Raw genomic sequence first — 25,951 nt, 5'->3', positions numbered from 1 at the left:
AAGTGTAGTGTGCCGTGCAAGGAAAAGGTGGAGAAAGGGTAGGGCAGCTAGGTGCTGTCAGGAGGATAGATGGAGGGCAGGCTGTGCCATATGTTTTCTGAATTGCAGAGGTGGGGAACTCTCCCTGCAATATATCATACGTTCCCGTAACCTTCCTGACCTCAACCTTCATTAGTCATTTTTGTCACCCATCTAGCCCCTTTCTTGCTCCCATTCTAGCAATACACAGCTCTCATTCTTCCAAAGCATCCACTCTTTTTACTTCTCTCCTTTTCTGCTGCCCCCCCCCCCCCCACCCCCACCTCTCCCCTGTCCACTGTCTAACCTCCCGACTGCACCTAGCTGCCCTACTGTCTCTCCATCTCGACCTTGCACACTCCCTAGCAGCACTTCACTGACCCTCACCCCTACCCTGCCATCCCTCCCCCTCCCTGCCCAAGCCTCCTACTTATCCACACCCAGTTGCCACTCCCATGATGTACTGCTGCTATTGCTCGCAGAGTGGCTTCAACTGCCAGAGGCTGCAGTCATGTTGGTGTGAGTTGCATTTGTGTGTGTGTGTGTGTGTTGTCTATTTTTGATAAAGGCCTTGCTGGTTGAAAGCTTATATTGTGGCAGTCTTTTTGGTGTGCCTATCTGTGATGTAGCATGTCTGCTATAAGGTGAGTAGCAACATTCCTTTTCATAATATTTTATTCTCTGAATAGCTAGATGCCCCCTAAATTGTTTTGTCAGATGATGGAAGATTTGGTTCCATAAGTTAGCACTGGTGTCTTCACAGCTACTTAAATAGAACTGTTTTCTATATTTATTGACTGAAATTTCATTTTATAAGTTCTTCTCCTTCCAAAAGTGCTTTCAGTTTTTACTGTAATGACAGAAAGCCTTCAGCTTAAGAGGGGTGACATGAAGTACTGTTTCCTCAAAGTATTATCCATAGTTACTACCCATACTAGCTGCAAGAGGGGAACCCTTTATAAGTTAATCTTTCTGTGTTATGTGTATCTAATTTTCACATTTTGTTTTTAGTGACAGTAAACACTCATATGAACGCTACGTTTAAATTTTCTTTCAATGAAAAAAAAAACTTTTTTACTAATTATTTTATTCTTTTCCAAAATATTCACCTCTAAAGTTTAAGCACTTTGCATAATTGTTCCACTTTTCTCATTTTGCAAAAGGAATTCACATCTGTAACAGTTGTGCCCATGACCATCATGATCATAAGAAACCTTTATTAAGGACACCATTAGACGGAAGATAAAATATTATATGACTACAGTTTTTCACTGTGACACAAATAAGGTATCTTGAAAATGCCTAAGGGGACGAAATTAGCAAATAGCAAAATCATGAACTAAATATTGATTTCAAAAATAATAACAGCCTATGAAGGAAAATGACTTTCCTCAAGAAAAAGATCAAATAATTAATTACACTATTAATTAATTCAGTTCCCACAAATGAATTTTGAAACTCACCATTTACTTAAGAAAAGCTGTTTGGTAGCAGGAATCATACCAGCAAGAGAGATGACACATTAGTGTGACGATTCTGCTTTATTTTCACAGGTCAGAGGTGTTTCTCATGCGGGTTACTCATGTTGGTGTACCCACAGACACCCATCCCCCTCCCCGCCCTCGAAATGTGGAGTAGTGCTTGGTGGGTGTCATTAAGGAGGTGGATCATGCACAGATGCACATGACTGGCAACTGTGTTATGGCCAGTTGTTGAGTGGGGCATGGCTGGACATTTCGAGTGCCAACCCAATGTGATGCAAGTAACCAAATATGCCATGGCTGGCTGCAAAGCTGGGCGCAGTTGGACTGTTTTTCATTGTGGACTGGCCAATAACATTTGTGCTGTATAGATGATATTATGCCAAAGGTTGAGGAGACTGGTGGGGGGCGAGCATACCGATTTTTGTTTATCTGTACTGTGGTTCTGTTGGCTCTGTCATAGTAAGTATGCGACAGCATAGTCAACATTTGTAGATAACTGATGTGTGTGTGTGTGTAAGTTGTCGGGCAATTGGTCCTTTATCAGTCACACAGTTGTCAAGGCAGGAATCCATTATCATATTATTGTCATCAATCTTTGCACGTGTGTTCTCTGGATCAAAGTATCTCACATCGAGTTTGATGATGACTGGCACCTCAGAGTCTGAATTAGGCATATGCAGGTCAAACAGTAAATAACCATATAGGTCATCTTCTGGGCCCACGTCAAATGCAGCTGTGTCCGCAGCTGTGTGTTCATGCAGATTCCTTTTCTGTTGAACAAAATGCCAAATTGTGTGTGGCACATTTTACCACTTTATACAGGCCTGAAGAGGGTGGCTGTAAAGATGGCTGGATTGTATCGTCCCCTAGCATCACAAATTCACAATTGCTCACCACTGTGTGTACAAAAACTTTTCGTTTGGCATGCAAGGTAGGTGGTGGTACACTCTTGTCATTGATGTGGCTCTTCACTATCTGGACCAGTGCTGGTCAATCTTTTGCATCAAGGGGCTGTGTGGGTAGAGCAAACTCTGCTCGGAATGTGAATGGCTCAGCATGGCAGCTGTGGCAAGGCTTCCATCCACAGTCCTCTATGATGCATGAGTGCACCTTGTGGAGCTGTGTGCCACCCCTCCACAAATCTGTTACTCTAAGGTTGGTACATAGTCATATGATCACGTATAATCCCATAGAGATTGCAGAGTGCCTCAAATAGTGTGGACTCAAACTATCTTCCCTGGTATATCATTATCATTTCAGGGCAGCTGAATCGAGCTACCCAAGTATCAACACACTAGAAGTTGACTTTGGTGTAAAGTGTTTAATTGTTACTACTTCCACCCAACAAGAGACTCTGTCAGTAATTGATGGTAAGTATCTATAATCTATCAATTCTGGAGGAAAACCAATGAGGTCTATGTACACATGCCGAAAAAGAGAGTGTCGCATATCAAAGTGTCCTAGTTGAGTTTGTACATGGAGGCTAACTGTGCTGCACTGGCATGCCAGTAAAGCTTATGCCCAAACCCTACAGTCATGTTTAATGTTCAACAAAATGAAACATTCAGTGACAAGCCTTACTATTGGCCTAACCCCTGTGTGCTTCAAGTTGTGTCATTATTCGAAAATCATGCAGCATGTGGATGTGTGTACCAGTGGCTGGATTTTGTTCTGAGATACTTCACATAGTATTTGAACGTTAGTCACAGGGACTGTCTACCACTCCATGCAGCATGCAGAGACTGGTGGAATCCCTGTTAAGTAAGTCCATAATGGTTATGCCATGGTTCCACTCTTCTGCTAGTTTGTTATAATCTAGTTGTAGAGAAATAACATTGATCCACGACTGAGTGTCTGCAACTGTTGTCAGCCAGCACCATGTAGATGATGGACATCTGTCTGTGTGTAAGTACAATCTAACTTCTGCACCATTTCAGTGCAGTAATGTGTTCATTGTAAATAAGTATTATAGTAGTTGTATTACATGTTTATTACCTTATAAATAAATAAAAAACTTTTTTATTTTAAATTCAGTGCATTAGTATTTGTAAAATTACTCTTTCATATAGTGTTCATTAAAAAATGACGATCATTCCACTTGGGACCTGTGGAAGGCTACATTAGCTCATTTGTTTTAGTTGTAAATGTTTGTCATGTATTGTTGTTTTTCTGACATGGTCCACATCCTGGAGGACCTCCTCACTACGGATCAATTGGAATGAAAGTAAATCTAATCTAATCTAATATTGCACAATAAGGCTGAGGTGATGGAAGCGACAAGGACTAATGTCTTTTGAGGGGTACCGTATGCCATCTGTGAGTGGCTTGTGATCTAATAGACAATGACATGGGTTTCTTCAATATCTTCTTTAAAATATTTGACTGCCCCATAGATGGTGAGTAACCATGTAAACTGTGAGACTGTGATACTTTTTGAAAAGAAACAAAGCAGCTGTGCTTTCACCTATCACAACTATAAAACCACTCAGATGTGTGAATGACTAGCATCTGTTGTGGCAGTCTGCTGTGAATTGGGTACTGGATGGGCCAAAGTGATCACTTTTGAGAGGCAGTCTTTGGCTCATATGAACATTTCCTGCTTTTTGTTTGTACACTTATTTTCTTTTTCCGTGCATATTTGGTCTAGCGAGAGTGTCAGTGAGAGGAGCTTGTATCAATGCAGCCTGTGCTTGTATTACTGCAACCTGTGATAGAAGACACTGGTAAAAATTTACAATGCTTAGAAAGCGTTGTAGGTCATGGTAATTCTGTGGGGGAGGTAACTACTCAGTGTTTTCAATTCATTCTGAGGTGGGTTGATCCCTATGGCATGTAGTATGTGTCCAGTAAAGAACAATTCAGCTTCCTGGAATTGTGATTTATCCTCTTTTATACAAACACTTTAGTTCAAGATGTCATTTGTTATCATGAGGGGTTGCAGAAAATATTAAGATTTCGTCCAGGTAATCATAATTTAAGTCGAATTTGAAGAGAAGTCTTTCAGTGAACTGCTGCCAAGTTTGAGCTGTGTTCCTTAGCATGTAAAGCTTGAAAAGAACTCAAAAATTCCGAATGGTGTGATTATTGCAGTCTTAGAGATGTTATCCTGGCTCATAGGTATTTGGATGTAAGCTTTTCTGCAGTCAATATCGCTGAAAATAGTGTCACCCACAAGACGGTGTGTAAAGTCTTGAGTTTGGAACCGGATAACTGTTGTGGATTGTTCAAGCACTGAGTATTCTGTAATCACTCCAGAGTTTCACAGAACCCTTCTTTTTCAGTGCAAGTTTTATTGAGGAAGCCCATGAGCTTGTCTAAATAATGGACCATTCATGATTGTAAAAGTTCATCGACCAATGCTTTTGTGGCCCATAATTATTCCATTGGCAGCCTGCATGCTTTGTGATAGACTGGCAGCCCCGGAGTCATGAGAATATCATGCACAGTAACATTACGGATGGTGCATTGTTTAACTTTCACTCATGACTGGTTAGGTGGTATTATGGTACACGCATTTGATGTGCTGAGGGACAGGGCAGAGTGCACCATAGTGACCTGTGTTCAGTACAGTGTGCCCAGGGTCTTTGGCTGCACAGTTGGGGATCATAGTGACAGTGAGGCATGGTCAGCCAGAGTGAGTAGCTGTGATATCAGCTGTGTGATGCATTGTTCACGTGTGCAAGTGGAGCAGGCACATCATGTTTACATTGATGTAGTGCTGCATTTCCAGTGCAAAGTGCGTCCAGTGCTTTGCAGGTGTCCAAATAAAGCTGATGTGTCATCATTAGGTTCTCTACCATCATAACATACTGTTTTAGTGCATTAGAGTATATGACATTGTTGTGCTGATGCCCACCAGGGCATGAAGGAGTTTACAGTGGACGTGGGCATGTTGGGGTGAAGGCTCCTGGGATGAGTCATCCAGTGTCATGATATAATAGTGCTGCATTTTTTAAATCCAATTGAGGGCAATAGTACCATAGGAATTTTAATTTCTACCACTGGTTCACTTATGTCTGTAATGAAGAAGGTCCATGGAAAATGTTCATCCAAGCATAGTTCCAAGGTACAGTTTGTGGTGTCGTGCACAGTGATAAGCAAGTAATTTCCAGCAAGTGATTGACAGTAGGGTCTTCAGCTAGATAGTGGTGCATTTTTACCCTTTGGTACTGTACTGATGTCTGACCTAGTGTCAACAAGTGTTACTGCAAATTATCATGATAGGGAAGGAAATGTCTCCCCATCACATTAAGCAGTTGTCACAGTCAGCAATCCAGAAGATTTTCCTATTAGGTTAGATTAGATTAGTTTTTTGTTCCATAGATCTGTGCTGAGGAGATCCTTGTGGATGTGGAACATGTCCTTTTTTTAAAAAAAGAGCTGAAATAACAATACTAATATGAATATATATACAATACATCATTTGTTTCTATTAAAAAATTTGTCAATGGGGTAGAAGGAGTTAGCCACTAGTAAGTCTTTCAGGCTCCTTTTAAATTGATCTTTATTTGTAACTAAATTTTTTATGTTTGCTGGCAAATTATTGAAGATAAGTGTTCCTGAGTAGTGGACCCCTTTTTGAACTAAATTAAGTGCTTTTAAGTCCTTGTGCAGATCATTTTTGTTCCTAGTATTGTATGTATGAACTGAGCTCTTTGTTGGAAAAAGAGATATGTTATTTAGGACAAATTTCATTAAGGAGTAAATATACTGAGAGTTCTTTGAAGAGGTTACTACAGGACGTCCATGAATTTATTCCACAAATAATATGTATTACACACTTTTGGACTCAGAAAACTTTTGTTTGACGTGAAGAGTTACCCCAAAATATTTACCATATGACATAATGGAATGAAAGAAGGCAAAGTATGCAAGATTTTTCATTTTTATGTCGCCTATGTCAGCTAACACTCGAATTTCAAATACAGATTTGTTAAGGCATTTCTGCAGTTATGTGGTGTGCTCCTCCCAACTGAATTTATTATCAATTTGTAATCCCAGGAATTTAAGACTGTCAACCTATTCTATCTGCTCTTCTTCATACTTTATGCATATGCTGGGTGGAAACCTCGTATAGGTTCTGAATTGCATATAGTGAGTCTTTTCAAAGTTTAATGTCAGTGAGTTGGCTTTAAACCATTTATTAATATCCATGAAAATATCATTCGCAGATCTTTCTAGAACTACACTCGACAGACATACTATTTATTGCAATACTTGTGTCATCTGCAAACAAAATGAACTCTGCTTCTGGCAGTGTAACTGATGAGAGATCATTAATGTACACAAGAAAAAGCAATGGCCCTGAGATGGATCCTTGTGGGACACCATATGTTATTTCTTCCCATTCTAATAATGACTGATGACTTAATTCACTAGTCCCTTGCACTGACACCCTTTGTTTCCTGTTAGCGAGATGTGACTTGAACCATTTTGCAGCACTGCCTGTGACACCATAGAATTCTAATTTATTTAAAAGGATGTTGTGGTTCACACAATCAAATGCCTTTGACAAATCACAGAAAATACCTGCTGCTTGTAATTTGTTATTTAATGAATTAAGTACATTTTCACTGTAGGTGTAAATAGCCTTCTCGATATCGGAACCCTTCAGAAATCCAAACTGTGTTCTTGATAATATGTTATTTGTCATCAGATGGTTGAGAAGCTGCCTGTAGATTACTTTTTCTAAAATTTTTGAGAATGCTGGCAAAAGTGAAATTGGTCTGTAGTTTGATGGTATCTCTTTATCCCCTTTCTTGAATAGAGGCCTAACATCTGCATATTTTAGCCCGTCAGGAAATGTCCCAGTTATAATTGACTGGTTACACAAGTAACTTAGAATTGTACTACTCACAAGAACATGCCTTAATTAACTTTGTTGATATTTCATCGTACCCACTAGAATGCTTTGTTTTTAAAGATTTTATTATGGAAGTTATTTCTTTTGATGAAGTGAGTGACATATTCATGTACCTGAAGCTATTTGTAAAGGCTAGTTTCAGATATTCAAGGCCATTATTTACTGATCCTGACAATCCTATTCTGACAGTAATGGATATAAAGTACTTGTTAAATAGATTTGCCACACTATGCCCATCGGTTACTAATGTGTCATCTACCCTTAACGCTATTTGCTCCCGTTCCTTTCTGGTTCTACCAGTCTCCTCTTTCACTATATCCCATATTGTTTTTATTTTGTTCCCTGACATTGCTATCTTCTTCTCATAATGCATTTGTTTAGATGTGGTGCATTTGTTTAGATGTCTGAATTACTTTTTTTAATATTCTACAGTATTCCTTGTATTTAGCTAAATCATCAGCATTGGAGCTATTCTTGGTTGATAGATACATTTTCCTTTTTGTCCTACAGGAAATCTTTATTCCTTGTGTAATCCATGGTTTTATTATAGACTTCTGTCTAATTTGAGTAACTTTCAGAGGAAAGCAGTTTTCAAACATGGTACTGACATTGTTCATGAATGTGTTATATTTTTCATACATGCCATGAGCACTATAGACATCTTTCCAGTTCATATCTTTGAGCAGTTTTCTAAAATACTCAATTTTTGTTTGGTTGGCTACTCTCCTGTACTCAGATTTAGCAGTCTTGATAATCTGCTTACAATTTACATCTAAAACAAGGAGCTGCATGTCATGATCTGATAGTCCATTTATTTCAGGTTTTATGATATGATTTTGTTCCTTTGATTTGTCCAAAAATTTTATCATTGGCTGTCCTTGAGGATTTAGTGTTCCTAGTTGGAAAGTTTACAGAGTGAGTTTGATTGAAAGACAACATTACTAACCACAGTAAATGTTTACTGGAAGATTGCATTAGAAAATCTGGATTAAAGTCACCAGCAATCAAAATTTCTTTGTTTCTTCCTATTAAATAACCCAAAAGAGCTTCTAGATGATTTATGAATAGATTATAATTTCCTGCAGGTGCTCGGTAAATAGTTACTATTATATAGGATCTGTTACGGAACTCTACTTCTGTTGCACATGCTTCTAGATGCTGCTCTAAACAGAATTTATTAATGTCAATGTTCTTGAATTTACGGCGGTTTTTAATAAATGTGGCAACTCCTCCTCCATCCATATCTACTCTGCAGAAGTAGGATGCTATCTTAAATCCTGAAATGTCTAACATATCTATACCAGTGGTCACTTGATGTTCTGAGAGGTAGATTATGTCAATTTGGTTAGATGAATTCATTTCATCAATACAAATGAGTAGTTCATCAACTTTATTTCTGAGTCCCGGAATGTTCTGGTGTAATAAAGGTAACTGCTACTACATACTAATGGGATTATAACTGCTTTGGTGAAGATGAACTGGCATTTTCTGATTACTTTCTGTGAAACATTGTTTAAATGGAGGCTGTGTGCTAAAATCTGACTCCTGTTCATCTGTTTTTTCAAACTGAGTGTGTCTGCCAATCTCTCTTAAAACTCGTTTTCTTTCCCCCTTCCCTATCCTAAAAAAGGCATCCCTCTGACACCTGTGACCACTGGTATTTTACCACTTGTGACAGTGTCCCCCCCTTAAGTTTTCTGCAATCAACCCAGACAGTTTTCCTTTCCCTTTCCTATTGAGTTGAAGACCATGCCTAGTGTAGTCCCACCTATTGATAGCATCCACAGGAATCAAACCAGTATGGGACCCTATATCCGTCCTAAGTAGCCACTCCAACTCCAAGTTCACCCTCCCGACGGAAGAGTTCAAATGGGGATCATCCAGGGATCATACCAATAAAGGAGGTGTGACAATGTTGATTTATCCTCATAACATGACATGGAGCACTTGTGAACAGTACAGGTTTATAAACTGAACTGACTTCTCTGGAGTCCATCCAGATATTCCACGCAGCCATGTATGTCCTTTAGTCAGAGGCGTTACTCATGCTGGTGTCCCCACACTGTTAAGAAAAAGTGAGTGCCCCTCCCTTTGCGTTCACTTAGTTCAACATCCATCAAAAAAAAAAAAAAAAAAAAAAAAAAAAAAAAAAAAAAAAAAAAAAAAAATTACATTAGCTTCTGATTTTTTCAGTTATTTTCAGACCCCTGCAAATGAGATAGCTTTAGAGATAAAATTGCTCAGTTGAGCATTTTATCAGTAGAAGAGGATTCATTATGAGAAAACTGGTGTGTGACATCTCAGAATATTGCCCAGTTGTGTGGGACCCATACCAAACAGAAATAAAAAGAGATATTGAATGTATACAAAGAATGACAGAATGAAAGATCACAGAATAGTGCCCCAAAAACACAGGAATTGGAAGACGTTTGTAGACATGAGCCATTTATTCCCTGAAGGCTTTCTTACAAAGTATCAAGAATCAGAATTAAGTGAAGACTCTGGAGATATTCTTCAGTTCCTACTTATTGCTCCCATTAAGTCCACAAAGACTAATTAGGGTGTACAAAAAGGCATTTAAAGCAGTAATTCTTCCTGCACCACTTGCACAATTTGAGTATACTGGTAGGTTCAACGTCTCCCTGTGAGCACTAGGTACATAAGGTGTTCAAGTCCAACTGGATTGAAATGCCACACCACTCTTTTGAGATAGACTCATACATATCTTAAAGTCTACAAAGGGGACTTAAAATCCTACAGTGGAATGCATAATCAGATATAACTATTCCATGTCATGCATATCATTTATCTATCAATTTTTTCAATTATAGGGACACGGCTCAAGCCCAACTCCCAGATTACATTCCCCAGATATAACATAATTCAAGTAGACCAGATTGATATCCATCCATATTCATCCATGAAACTACAACATACCATTAATTAATGGTACTGCAAATGCTACAATCTCTACTAAAAGTCTTGGCAGCATGTGTAGAACTGCCAGGTGTCTCATTTACAATGATTTCACTTAACTGCCATCCAGGGTCAGTCACATCAAATGAGGTAAAGAAGGGCATTTTTGCACAGACCAAGGCACTGTACTTAATTTGTGGTGGCCTTAATGCTCATCCTACAGTATGAGGCTGCATCAGTGCAGTTTTTCTTTCACTAGTAGAAGGCCACCTTTTACAATTACTCCAAGGAAAACTGTTTATCACTGTATCAGTCTACAGTATGTTTTAAATGTAGTGATAGTTAATAACTTTTTTATTCAAGAGACTTTTTATATTTTGATGGAAAATACTAAATGGTTTTTTTTTTTTTTTTTTTTTTTTTTGTCAAAGCCCCTATGTTTACTGTGCTAGTAGCTGTATGAACTCATTAATTTACTCCACAGCTCTGTCTTGTGGAAGACTGTATCCTAATAAAAGTGTAGTGATACTGCTTTAGTTAGACTGGGTGCTGAAGGCAACTAGTGGTGCAAGTAGTATCTTACTAGCAGTGTTATTATGTGGACCATGCTGCATATGATGTGACAATGCATTAACAACTCCCCAAGAATTTCGTTAATTCACTTCACATTCACCTAAGACTTATCATACATCACATAATGGCTCACTCTTCACATTAATGTGAGGAGCAACTCACCATATGGTTGACAAAGGATTGTTATAACTGCAGCCTGATTTCTGTATAGGCTGTAGACATTCTTTTGCTTCCACATTTCGTTAATTCACTTCACATTCACCTAAGACTTATCATACATCACATAATGGCTCACTCTTCACATTAATGTGAGGAGCAACTCACCATATGGTTGACAAAGGATTGTTATAACTGCAGCCTGATTTCTGTATAGGCTGTAGACATTCTTTTGCTTCCACATTTTATTCCTGATAACTTCAGAATTTCAAAGGGTGCCTTCAGTCAATATTCCCAAAGCCTTTTTTTAACCTATAAAGTGGATTAGCCTTTGAACAACTTATGTTTTAAGCTATCACTTGTTTCTCATCACCAGAGCATAAAGTTACGTATTTTTTTGTTTTTTCTTAGTAGTTTTTTCTATTACATTTAGTGTGTATTTTTATATTTAAGCTGTTTAATCTTGCATTTTCTTAACTGTGTAAATTCAGGAATTCTGTAGTACAGTTTTCATTTCTTCTGAACAGCCAGCTACATTAAGGCATTAGTGTCCATTGGTGACGTATCAGGAGGATAGCAAGCTGCATACAGAGTTTTCTCTCTGCTTTTATACATTACTTCATCAGTTAGTCTTGCTAGGATGCGAAGGATGTGTGCATGCTGTTTGTGGATGCAGGAGAAGCTGACCACAGTTCACAAATAGCTGAACACACTTTTGGCTATGCTCACACAGCCTCATGCTGCTGCCTTATGGTGTAGTGTGGCAGAAAATCGTGTGCATTGCATGGGACATGTCTTGTTTCACTTATTTTGCCCATGGGCCTGCTGCCAAGGCACCTCATAGTGGATCTGACGTGGTGGATCTGACCTCACAGCAGGGAGAGTGGTGGGTGGTAACACATTCACATAACTTGAGGTGGAGGGCCAATGTAGAGATTGGCCATCTGGCCTCACCCATACATCCTCTTGAGTGAACATGTGGCTGTGCCTTCAGTAGCATTTAAGCAGGAACACGTTAGCAGGGATTTGTTAGTTATTGGGAGCTCCAGTGTTAGGTGCAGTATGGAGCCCCTTAGGGAGCTAGTGTTTAGGGCTGGAAAGAAAGCCAGTGTGCGTTCAGTACGACCGCTGGGAAGGGCCTCATTCAAGATGTGGAGGAGGCCTTGCTGTGACTATCAAGCATGCAGGGTGCAGTCATCTGCAAATTGAGGCTCACATCAGCACCAAAGACACCAGATGCATGGGTTATGAAGCCATCCTCATTTCATACAGGCAGCTGGCAGGAATAATGAAGGCTCCTAGCCTCACACATGGGGTCCAAGCAGACCACACTTTTGCAGCATTTCCCAGAATTTATTGATGTCCTTTGGTTGGGAGCCGAATGGAGGATCTCAATCAAAGGCTTCATTGACTCTGTTATGGCGATGGCTGCAGATTTCTGGAACAGCATTACCTGTTGGGAAATTGTAGGACTTCCCTTAATGGGTCACTGGTTCATTATACAAAGGTAGCAGTTACACGGATAGCAGAATACTTGTGGAGTGCACGTGAGGGTTCTTTAGGCCAGGAGGTAGTTTGAGGTACTCTGATAAACACTTGCCAGACAGGATGCAGATAGCAAAATTCGATCACATTCAGAATAAAAACACTTTAACTGACAAAATTTTATCATTAAATTCTTGAATTATTCATAACAAAGCTCCTAAATTTATGGCCCTCCAGGAAAGTTCTCACATTCACATTATTCATGGGACTGAGAGATGGCTGAAACACAAAGCAGAAAACTCTGAGGTGTTTAGTAAGTCATAGAATATATATCAGAAAGGCAGATTAGGTGCCTGGAAGTGGGAATGTTCATTGCGGTTGACAAAAATATTCTCTGTTGAGGTCAAAATTGATAAAGATGGTGAAATTATCTGGTCATGTATGACAGATCTAGGTGAAATCAAGTTAACTGTTGAATTTCTTACCAGCCACCTGATTTCACTGTGACAGTTTTAGAGTGAGTCAAAGAAAGTCTAGTGCATTGATATGCAGATCATAGAATAGTAGTTGGAGACAACTTTAACCTACTGGCTATAGACTGTGATGTCTATGGGTTTATTGCAGACAGATAGTCTTGTGAAGTAATTTTGAGCATGTTTTCTGAAAAGTCTCTTGAACAATTAGTTTGACAGCCCACATGCAAGGGAAATATTTTAGACCTTGTAGCTACAAACAAGCCCAACCTTATCACTGATGTCAGTATAGAGATGGGGGATTAGTGATCATGATTCCATCATAGATGTACCTCTGACATTGTCAATGTGGGGGGATTTTAACACTAAATTACAAGTCATCTGTATGAATAAATAATTTTAGCAATCTTGGCAGTTGAGAATGTATTCAGTGTTCATGTCATCTTAGCTACAAACGAGTCTAACCTTATCAAAAGTGTTGGTATAGGGACATGGATTAGTGATCATGATGTCACTATAATGACTATGGTTACTAAAGTAAATAAATCAGTGAAGAAGGCTAAGAGAGTGTTTGTGCTAGAAAGAGCAGATAAGCAGTTGTTAGCATAAAACTTAGACACTGAATTGACATCATTCAGTTCCTGTATGGTGAATGTAGAAGAATTATGGGCAAAGTTCAAACAGATTGTAAATGTTGCTCTGGAAAAGTATGTGCCTAGTAAGTGGACTAAGGATGGAAAAGAACCAATGTGGTTTCATAACAAATTTTGAAAACTGCTGAGGAAGCGAAGGCTGTTGCGCTCATGGTTCAAAAGAGAATGATCAAATGGTGACAGGCAAAGGTTAGTAGATATTCCTGCTTCTGTAAAGAGATCTATTCACTAAGTATGCAACTCCTATCATCGTCAAGATCTGGCTGAACACCCGAGAAAATTCTTGTCCAATGTACAATCACTAAACAGGTCTAAGGCTTCCATCCAGTCATTTGTTGACCAGTCTGATGCAGCAGTAGAAGACAGCAAAAGGAAAAATGAAAGTTTTAAATTTTACAATTAAGAAATCATTCATGCAGGAGAACCATACAAACATACTGTCATTTTACCATCAAACAGACTTCTGTAATGGATGACTATGTAATAGTCATTCCCGGCGTACAGAAACAACCGAAAGATTTGAAAGTAAATAAGTTGCCAGGTCTATATGGAATCCTAATTCAGGTTTACAAAGAGTAATCTGTTGGCATTGGTCCCATACTTAGCCTGCATTTATCACAAATCTCTCATACAGTGCTAAGTCCCAAATGCCAGGAAAAAAGTGTAGATGACTCCTGTATATAATAAGGACAAAAGAACAGACTCTCAAAAATACAGACCAATATCCTTAACATTGGTTTGCTGCAGAATTCTTGAACATATTTCAAGTTTGAATATGCTAAATTTCCTTGAGACTGAGAAGTCTGTGTCTGTGAATCAACACAGTCTTAGAAAGCATGGCTTGGGCAAAACTCAGCTTGCCCTTTTGTCACATGACATACTACGAACTATGGATGAAGGCCAACAGGCAGATTCCACATTTCTAGATTTACGAAAAGCATTTGATATGGTGCCCCATTGCAGACTGTTAATGCAGATACATTCATGTGAAATAGGTTCCCAAGTATGTGAGTGGCTTGAAGACTTTTTAAGTAATAGAACCCAGAATGTTATCCTCGACAACCAATGTTCATCAAAGACAAAGATATTGCCAGGAGTACCCCAGTATAATGTGATAGAGCCACTATTATTTTCTATATACAGGGTGATTATAATTAAAGTTTCTAAATACTGTAGTAATAACACCACTAGTCAGAATGATGTGAAATTGCAATGAAATATTATCAGAGAAGGGGGGAAACGTATGAAGAAAAATAAATAGTTACAAAATGTAGCAATAGCACTATAAGCATCATAATTTAATAGTAGTCAACTACAAATGACAAATGAATCATACAATAATGCCTAAGGTGTACTTTTGTCACTAAACAAACTGTACTACTCAGTGTGCATGGGTGTAAAGATGTGATACTGTTAGTTATGTAAGCCCATCCACCACAGCAAGGTCATATCAAATTGGATGGGAAATATCAGTTTTTAATTGTCCTAAGGGCAAAAACTGCATAAAAAGCATCAATCAAAACCAAATTGTATTATTAATTTCCATGTGACTGGCGCAAAACATGTTCAATATGCTGTCCACCATCTTCTGCAACAAGTTGAAATCAAGAAACAGCATGTTCCACAGCTGATCGAAGTGTTTCCAGGGTCACATTCAGAATGTGTTGTACAATGTGTGCCTTAAATGCAGCTAAGTTTGCAATCAGAACACTGAACACAATATCTTTCAGATAGCCCTACAACCAGAAGTCACACAGTTTAAGATCAGATGATTGGGATGGCCAGGCTGTAGGGAAATGGCGGCTGATAATTCTAGCATTTCCGAAATGGTGTTTCAGCAGCTGCTTAACTGGACCTGCAATGTGCAGAGGTGCACCATCTTGCATAAAAATGATCATATCCACACATCCATGCTGTTGGAGAGCTGGAATGAAGTGCTTGCACAAAAGAAATTCATAATGCTTACCAATGTGGTACATATAACAGGACCGGAAGCACCTGTCTCTTCGAAATAATATGGCCCTATGATAAATGATGCCGTAAACCCTAAATACACAGTGACCTTATCAGGATGAAGTGGTACTGGTTGATTTGTGTGTGGATTTTCTGTTGCTCATATTCAACAATTCTATGTAATTGGTGTATCCTGGCAGATGGAAGTGGGCTTCATCTGTCCACAAAATCTTCCATGGCCAATCATTGTCCACTTCCATGTGAGCAAGAAATTCTAAAGCAAAGATCTCTCTTGCTGGCAGGTCCACAGGAAGCAACTTGTGGACATGGGTAATTATGAATGCACAGCAAGGAAGGATATTTTACAGGATTTTACACACCATGCTCATGAGTATGACCAATGTTTGGGCAATTCTTCATTTCCTCCTGCGTTGCTGTGGCCACTGCTTCCACTGATGTTGAATCAATTCATTTCCTCCCTCTACCAGGTTTCACACCAAAAGAACCCATCTTTTTGAATTTCAAATCATTTTCTCCACGGCAGTCATTGGACCAACGCCTTTTTTCAAACCCTTCAGTATCTGGAACTTCTGCAGAGCAAAGTGTGCACAGTCATCATTCTTGTAATAGAGCTTTACAAGTAGAGCGCGATCCTGCATTGAAACAGTCGTGATGAACATCACAGATGAGAAAGGAGAAAAAGCCATGTACCCAGTGTGTTTGTACCAACTTCAATGGGTCGTGTACATGACAGGTGGTTTCATTTATGTATTCTGACACATACAGCGCCCTCTATTGATCAATTTTCACACTATTTTTTTTCTTCTGCCATACTTTTTCCCCCTTCTCCGCTAATATTCCGTTGCAATTTGTCATCATTCTGGCCAGTGGTGTTATTTCTGCAGCATTTTGAAAGTTTAATTATAATCACCCTGTACATAAGTGGTCTGGTAGACAGGGTAGGTAGCAATCTGCGATAGTTCGCTGATTATGCTGTGGTGTACAGAAAGGTTTTGTCATTGAGTGACTGTAGGAGAATACAAAATGGCTTAGAGAAAAATTCTAGGTGGTGTGATGGATGGCAGCTAGCTCTAAATGCAAAAAAAATGTAAGTTAATGCAGATGCATAGGGAAAACAAACCCAGAGTGTTTGAATACACCATTAGGGGTGCCCTGCTAAACACAGTCGTTTTATTTAAATATGTGGACATAACATTGCAAAGCAGTATGAAATTGTATGAGTATGTGGAAATTTTGGTGAGGAAGGTGAATGGTTGACCTCAGATTATTCGCATACTTTTGAGAAAGTGTGGTTCATCTGTAAAGGAGACCTCATATAAGATGATAGTGCAACTCATTCTTGAGTACTGCTCAAAGGTTTGGGATCCACACCAGCTCAGATCAAAGTAATACGTCAAAGAAGTTCAGAGGTGGGTTGCTAAATTTGTTACCAGTAGGTTCAAACAACACACAGATATTATGGATATGCTTTGGGAACTCAAATGGGAACCCCTGGAGGGAAGGCAATAATCTTTTAGAGGAACACTACTGAGAAAATTTAGAGAATCGATATTTGAAGCTGACTGCAGAATGATACTACGGTCGCCAGCATACATACACTTTTCCTAAGGCTCACAAAGACAAGATACAAGAAATTAGTATCCATAAGGAGGCATATATACTGCCATTTTTCCATCACTGTACTTTTGAGTGGAACAGAAAAGGAAATGACTAGTAGTGGTACAGAGTGCCATCTACAATGCACTGTGTGGTGGCTTTTGGAATATTTAAGCACGTGTAGATGTAGAGTGTAGGGTAAGTAGTACTCACCTTTATAAGCCTACAGGTGTTATAAATATAGGTTTGCCATTCCTCAGTCTGTCTTCTAAGTCATAGAGTCAGTATTGCCTCATGTGTCCCTACATTTCTGCTGAACCCAAACTTCCCCTAGACTGGCTTCTGATAGTCTATCCATTCTGCTGTAGATAATTTGTTTTAGTAGTGTCGAATGACGTATTAAACTGATGGTTCAGTAACATTCACACCTGGCAGTAGCTGCCTGCTTTGGCACTAGGTATATTCTTTCATTTGTATAGCTCTTCCATATATTCCCTCCACCTTTTACCCTTTTTTTCCATATTGTATCTCTTGGGATTCATGCAGCAGCTTCTTTTTATGCAAAGGTTTCTTTAATTTTCCTCTAAGGAGACTATATTTTTGCTTTTGTCATGAAGGCTTCTACAGCTTTGAATCCCTCCTGTAGCCATTCCTGATTTTCCAGTTTCCTCTTTCTATCAGTTTCATTTTGATGCATCTGTATTCCCTTTAGTCTCCTTCATAATATTTTCCCCTTTCATAAATTAAATTTGAAATTCCTGAATGGGTCAACCATTTGCCTACAGCAGACTGATGCATGGAGCCCAGAAAGACATAACAGAAAACAGCATTCGCACTAGATTTTGAGCGTTAGCTCTGTTACTATCAGAAATGCACACATTCACACACACAACCGCACAGACACCCAAATGCACACTCCCATGGCCACAGGAGTGGAGTGTAGTGAAATGAAGGAAGACTTGCAGAGGATTGACACTTGGCTCTGGGATTGGCAATTGACACTCAGTATAAACAAATGTAACATATTGTGCATAAATAGAGAGAAAGGCCACTTATTATATGATTATATGACTGCAAAACAATCACTTGAAGCAGTCACATCCATAAAATATCTAGGTGCATGTGTATGGAGCTATTTAAAGTGGAAAGACCACATAAAACTAATTGGAGGTAAAGCAGATGCCAGACACAGATTCATTGGAAGAGTCCTTAGGAAATGTAATGCACCCAGAAGGGAGGGCTTACAAGACCCTCATACAACAAATATTTGAATATTACTCATCAGTCTGTGGTAGATACCAGATTGATTGGTAGAGGAAATAGACAAGAACCAAGTAGGAGAAGCACATATCATTACAGATTCATTCAGTAAATGTGAAACAATCACAGAGATGATTGGCTGATTCCAGTTGCAAAGATAGGCAGTCTGCATCACAGTTTGCCATACTGTTAAAGTTCTCAGAGCATGCCTGCATAGTATGTACACATATATTGGTTCCACTTATGTATATATCATGTAAAGACCATGAAGGTAACATTAAAGAGATTGGAGCTCACATGGAGGCTTGCCAGCAATTCTTCTTCTAGCAAACCTCTTGGAATCAGAACAAGAAAAGGGGAAAGTGTAGCGGTATGAAAAGTACCCTCTGTTTCTGGAGAGCAATTTGCCTGTGAATCCAGATTCAATGTCATAGTTTATGTAACAAATTCAGTTTTCATGTAATAATGATTTTGTAAGTGCTTATGGCTGACTATTTATTATGTAAATTAGTAAAATGACATGATCTTGCAACAAGACTTCCAAATGCAAATAGGAAAAAAAACCTGAAAATCAAAGAATTGAGTTACTTAAGAGTAAAGAAAAGTAAACAATCGTACCTAAAATTATTTCCTTCCTGGCATGCATATCCCCTTGTAAGTGTTAATCACTGTATTTCTCTTAACTTCTGTCACATTCTCAGGAGACACTGGAATTGACAATTGTTCACTCTGGCATACAGACATTATAGCACATGGTAAACTTGGATACTGCATAGTTTTCCTTGTTTTTAGGGGATTCTTTCTGTTTTTGTCAGACAGAAATAACAGTCCATTGTCTGGTCCATGGGTTCCCTCCAAATCACAGGCACAGAAAATGGTCCTTTTAACCAGCCTGTCAAGAATTTAGTGCACAACAAAGAATATATAGGTGAGCGAGAGGTGGGGAATCCTTGTCCTGGTTGCCAATCCTATGCCCAAAATAGAGTTTATAGCACTTCTTTACTATAGGATTAAGTTGCTGTTTCTACTATTTTAGAGTTAACTCTCCACAGATGTGACAAAAAGAATATCTGCTACTATACACACACAAGGCATTTCATCTTCTTAATACTAAGTAAAAACTACAAACCATAATGAAAACAGAACTGCAAGAAGACACTTCCAGCAATTGTCAGAACTGTCAAGGCTGACATGCAAGTGGTAATTGCTTATACATGTTTTGATTATTTTTCAAGAATTAAATCTGCAGAATATTCAGGTTAAAACACTTAAAAGTAACAAGTATGCAACATTTTCAAGGATTTTTATAGACAGAGGTAGATTGTTACAAGAAAACTGAATCCAGTAGCTAAAAACTGATTTCATTTTCAAATTCAACAGCCACAACATAGCAAAGTAGACTAACCACATTCTTTGTAATAAAAGTGTTGTTGATCTTTGTCATCATAGTAGTGCATTTGCAGTGTGATGTAACAAAAAGCACAATAAAGAATAATGATGAAATGAACATTTATTTATCCATCAATACATTCGTGTGTGTATCACAGTGATGTCATGCCATGCAGTATGTACTTTGAATAATATGTACAGCATTTACATTGCTTTTGGTGCATCTATAGAAAGCAGTTGTGTCCCTTATTTGTGAAACGGGCTGAGGTTGCTTGGTTTCCTACCCGCTGTGCTGCAGGTTGCTTCATTTTAATGCCAGAAGATATCAAACTGTTAGTCAACAATGGATAACCATTCAGGATGTTTGTTTACTGCTGTACACTGTGAAGATGCATTTACGTTGTTTTTGAAACACGATCATAAACAGTGAGTGAAGAATCATCACTGTGTGAGTTGTTGATGGTAAATTAGAAAAATATAATTATGATGATAATAGTATTTAAACACAGTATGGGCAGAAATCTAGCCAATTCCCTTAGAAAATTGCTCTAACATTACTGCTCAACAGGTGGTGCCTTTGTATGGTATTCGAAATGCTTGTAAATTTTTGAAACTAGATTTCCTGAAAATACTTGAGAGGTATATCTACATCTACATCTACATGGATACTCTGCAAATCACATTTAAGAACCTGGCAGAGGGTTCATCGAACCACCTTCACAGTTCTCTATTATTCCAATCTCATATAGTGCGCGGAAAGAATGAACACCTATATCTTTCCATACAAGCTCTGATTTCCCTTATTTCATCATGGTGATAGTTCCTCCCTATGTAAGTCAGTGTCAACAATGTAATTTTGCATTCAGAGGAGAAAATTGGTGATTGGAATTCCGTGAGAAGATTCTGTTGCAACGAAAAACGCCTTTCTTTTAATGATGTCCAGCCCAAACCCTGTATCATAGTAGACAAGCATTGTTACACCTAACAATGAAAGAGATTAGCAAAATCAGTGACCTGTTGGGTATATGCATTCCTTGTGAGTACCTTCTTGCTCCACATTTCCAACCTCCACCAACCCATCTCCCTTTTCTCTCTGATGAAGGAACTAACAGTTTCAAAAGCTACGATAAGTTTTCACACTTCAGTATGTGTCTGTTTCAGTACTTAGAATTTATCCATCTGACATAAGTTCTGGTTACAGATTCTGTCTCCTTATAATTTTCTCATGTGCATTTTTTTCTGATACAGTATTCAGTTTCAGTGAGTTACAGTACCAAGGCTTTTTTTTTATTTATTTATTTTTTTTTTTTTTAAATCTTCACTTCTTTGCTACTGAATGTTAAGTAGACTATTGCCAGTATTGAACATAAATAACAATAAACTAAATACATATTCCACAATGTTTCAGGTGACATTGTACTTTTGGCTGCCACTTCTGGTACACTCCGGAAGGTTGCGGAAGGTGAATCATAGTTTGTAGGTGTGTTGAGTATGTGGAAAGATATCAGAGATGTGTGAATTCATACTGAGGCACAAAAACTTCAATGGTATTAGTATATGTTACCTATTTTCTAATGGAAATGTTAGTAAATTCTTGTTATCCATTCTTGTTATCTACGCAGCAAGCTTTCCTACACATTAGGAAGTTTTAAATATCCCAGCTGTAATAACATATTCTTGTCATCTCTGCAAGCTTATTTAAACGTGATAAAGTTTTAAACATATTGTTACTAACAACAAATATTGATGGATGTTGGTACGTTGTTTGTTTACAAACTGTTACTATGACTATAATGTGGTTCACTTAGTGTTACCAGGAACAAATATATGTACTCTGATGATCTGATATTTCTATTGCTACAATTTCAACGTAAATGTGAATATGTAATTAGCATATTAACATGTACTGTTGTTAACTTATTTCATTTTCACTGTCTCAAATTATGTGGTGTTCAGAAGTTTGTCAGATTTAAATGTAGAAACTATCAATAAAAATATTAAACAAAGGAACAGGTTTCATATTTTTAATAGTTTGCTAAATTTCACTTGTATTTCTATGCATAGCCTACCTTTAAACATTCTATATGCATGAATGTTTCCTTCCTGAAGGTTATTAAATTATAGTAAAAAATAATTGCTATTTGTCAATACTACACATTATCACGGTATATTGATAATTTTTACTTATGGAGTGTCTGACAGCAACTGATAAAACACAATTTTAGTGCCATACGCATTTCGCATTTATTTTCTGCAAGGCATCATCAGTGGCAGGTTGCGTGGACTATTTTTTACATATTACGCTCCTGTTGCATTTTTGGTGTTGTTCTTCTTCTTATGAACGCCAATTTGCAGTTTTTTTCCACATTCCACAGCACTATGCACTGAATGCTGGTTTTAAAGCAGTGTTTTGGTTTCTGTTGCCGACTGTCAGATGGTCCATAAGTAAAAATTATCAATATACCGTAATATTACACGCAACTGAGGAAGACAGGACTATAAAAGTTTAAGATGTCAATACACATTATCATTTCAATGAAGCTAGTGAACTTACAAATTGACCACTTGATTTTCTATCAACTTAGTTGTATTCCTAAAATTTCAATATGTTTCATTAAAGCAGTGAAGATTTTGAAATTTGAAAGGGTGTGTGGGTGCAATGGAACACAATTAAACTGTGGGGAAGAAGAAAAAAAATGGAAACTGAAGAATGAAAGCTGTGATGATAGATAATGTTACTGATTTATTTTTCACAAATGTATTAAAACAAATTAGAAAAGTTGCTGTAATTGGAACCAACTTACAACAATGAAAGATTAAAGTCGTATTTAAAACAATAGCATGCGAAAGAAAGAAATTAAACAGATAACAATGAACCTATGGGATTCTGTGTACGGGTTATAATATACGTAATAAACAGTTCCCAAGTTTTCTATATACACATGTATTTTACCATAAAGACTGATACACATGAACACTGCATGAAGTACAAAGGCAGATTGAATTAAATGTACAGGATGGGACGTATGGGCAGGCGATGGTGTTATGGAATGAATAGGATAATTTTTAGGTAAAGGCCATTTATTGGTGAAAGCTTGTTAAAAAGCGGTCACATAGGCCTAGGGAGGTGAGGGTGAGCCAGAGCATAGAGTTTGGCGAAACATAGTTCGCGAAGCTAACGAAAGTTGTTGTCTGTCAAAACCAAGTCCACAGTGCCGCAGCACCGGGAGAAACGGGAGATGTCCACTGCTACATGCACGTCCAACTCACGGGTGAGCAAGAATACAAGAGAGCAGGCCCAGCGACGGGCGGCCGGGTATATTCAATTCACCATGTGACTTCCTTCGCCCTGATTGGTCGGGACCCAGAAACCCACGGGGGTGGCTATGGAACTTTCCAGAGCCTTGCCTGCTAAGCGACCCCTGGAACGGCGTTACCTTATAAGCGCATGAGGGAGGCGCATGATCAAGGTGCCCTTCCTTGGTGCTGACTTCCTGTTACTAGACCGTGGGACAGAAGAATTTACAGGCAGCTAACACTGCCCGCCATGGCTTGGCCGTAATGGAAAAATGAATTTACCGTTTGAAAGCTCATATAATAAAGTGAAATCCCATACTGTCTGGCTCATCGTTTACATAAACATGTCGGCTCGTCAGAGCAGTTAATGTTCCAAAGATTGTAATTTGTGTGGTCGATGTGACCTATCGATGCCACACAGCCCCCCCCATCCCTCACCCCCCACCCCCACCCCCCGCAGTATGGAGGACGGCCTATGAACCCTGAGGGGAGGGTCATGTAGGTGTCAGTGTCAGCGTGAGTGGTGCAAGGCGGCAGGCACACAACTGGAAGCCCCATCTCCGTCGGGTCGGCATACGAAGGTGTGACGAGTGGCTGCCGGTCCAACTCATAATCCGAAAACCAGCAAGGGGGGGACGATGCGTTGGCCAACTCAGGAGTAGCAGTATGGGAGAGGAGGCGGCATGTGAGCGTACCTTCCCCAAAAGCATACTGAGCTGTTTGAAGAAAAGAAAGCTTGAACACGATGGGTCGCACTCTTGTGGGAGGAACAAGCTGTACGCTATCTTGACGTTGTTTCTTGGTGAGGGATGGGTCTGTGCTGTCGGTGAGCAGTACAAGCACACGATTATCTAACATCATAATTGATATGTTGTAGATGCAGTCAGGTGGTACGTTGCAGCGCAAAATCAAGGACAGGGCATCCGTATCTCTATTACCTGAACTGTCTTCAAAACCTGGGGATGATGATAACATGCCTGAGGAACCCGCGAACTGTGGTGGTGACTCGTTGGAGGGAGAAAACCCAACCGTAGGTTGAACAGACTCGTTAGCAGATTTGTCAAAAGAACATGTGCTTGGTCAGTCCAACTGGGACGGCAGAGGGGTGTCGGAGTCTACGAAGGCAGGCTTGGCGCCTGTGTAGAGATACAGTTTGTGGGTGATCTTTTATCATATTTCGAACGTCGTCTTGCCCCTCCGGAGTACTTCGAAGGGGCTGGGGTAAGGGGGTTGTAAGGGTTGTCTGACAGAGTCATCCCTGAGCATGACGTGTGAATAAGTGCTGAGTGCTGTTGGCACGTAAGTGTCAGGTGGAGAATGGCTGACAAGTGGGTGTAGCCGGGTGTTTCTAAAGTGTGCACACATCCTTCCGATAAAGTCTGGGAAGGATCCCCGGGGTCTTGGAGGAGAATTAGTTCCTCAGGTAAAACCAAGTTTTCACCGAAAACTAATTCAGAAATCATCCCATGTAAATCTGATTTAAATGTAGAATGTAGGTGTATCTGTAGGTCGGTAGGTAACTTAACGGACCATACTGCCCACAGGCTGACATCTGGCATTGTGTGTTCACTCACAAGTAACCTGAGGTGGAGCCAAAGTTGTGACAGAGTGTGGTCCCCCAGGTGCTCCTTGTACAGAGTCCAACAATTCCATCAAATATCATTTTCTTGGCGAACTCGTACTTCGGTGGAGGTGGAGGTGAAAGTGGAGATGACAAATTAAATCTGAGTGATCGTGAAGGTGTGTGACCAAACATAGGAACTTGGAGTTATCATCCCAAGAGGTGCTCCACCAGTGCAAACCATGAAACTGGATTGTCCTCGTATAGGGGAGGTAGCTTGGGTAGGCGGCCTGGAGGTGGATACAGAGGTGGCTTTGGCGTGTCTTGGAAGACCTGCGGTCCCACTGCACAAGAGTTCATGCTGGGATCCGGCATCACTGGAGCAGAAATGTTACTAGCACACACGTTCGGAACAATGGCTGGTTGTAACGTCTCTGAAGATGCCCAAAAACACGATGCGGCAGGCATGTTCGATACCATGGAAGAGAATGGGCGAGCGGTGCTTAATGAGGGCCTGTAAAGTGGACTGGAAATTGCAGGAATAGCACTGACATTGTCCAACTCAGAAATTATGTGTAAGGCCAGCGCGGCAGACACAGACAGTACTGTGGAAGGAGTGAATGGTTGTATGGTCGGAATCGAGGCCCCCCGTCGGTGAGGGGGGGGGTTGGGGGGGGGGGTGGCTGGAGCTTAAAGTGGCAACAATGAGAGTTTTCCACACATACTGGCCATGCACCCTTTGTGGTAGGACCATAGAACACTGGTGAAACCTGTTGGCAGTAGCACTGTCATAGTACAACGTTGCTGGGTGAAGAGGCTATGTTGGGTGCACTCGTACCCACGTGGTCCCGAGACTGGGACGCCGATCCGGTGGTTTGTTCTGGTGAACTGGAGGCATAAAAATGTCTGTAACTGATTTATGAGGAAGGCAAGGCTGGCATAGCTTGGTAATAGTTGACTGCACGTGGATTTTGCACAAATGGCAGCATTGCACATGGCACTACTGTAACCGATGTCATGACACATAGAGGATCAAAGCACGTGTGTGAATTTTGGTCCCTTTGAACTTCATATGAGTGATCGATCGTCACACTATTTAGTAGATTGTCCACTTCACTTTTAACTTGTTGTTGTGCGTAATCCAGTGAAACAAAACCTGAGTCCATTGTCTGAGGTAACTGCATAAAACACGGCCTTGGACACAGCCATGGGAAGGTGGAAGCAGATGTGCAATAAAAACGTAACCGTATATG

General features: G+C 39.5%; 1 protein-coding gene across 1 annotated transcript in view; it reads left to right on the top strand.

Annotated features, from left to right (window-relative positions):
- LOC126484991 (putative phosphoenolpyruvate synthase) overlaps nucleotides 1–21,469 on the top strand; it is a 317,801-nt gene extending 296,332 nt beyond the window's left edge. The window contains exon 27 of the mRNA XM_050108598.1: nucleotides 21,249–21,469. Coding sequence (XP_049964555.1) covers nucleotides 21,249–21,313 — 65 coding nt within the window. The 3' untranslated portion in view covers nucleotides 21,314–21,469. The remainder of the gene's footprint in view (nucleotides 1–21,248) is intronic.
- The last annotated feature ends 4,482 nt before the right edge of the window (nucleotides 21,470–25,951 follow it).

This window comes from Schistocerca serialis, chromosome 6, assembly GCF_023864345.2.
Source record: "Schistocerca serialis cubense isolate TAMUIC-IGC-003099 chromosome 6, iqSchSeri2.2, whole genome shotgun sequence".
NCBI classification, from domain to species: Eukaryota; Metazoa; Arthropoda; class Insecta; order Orthoptera; family Acrididae; genus Schistocerca; species Schistocerca serialis.
The sequence above is the reverse complement of the archived record's forward strand: the minus strand, read 5'-3'. Positions and strand labels throughout refer to the sequence as shown.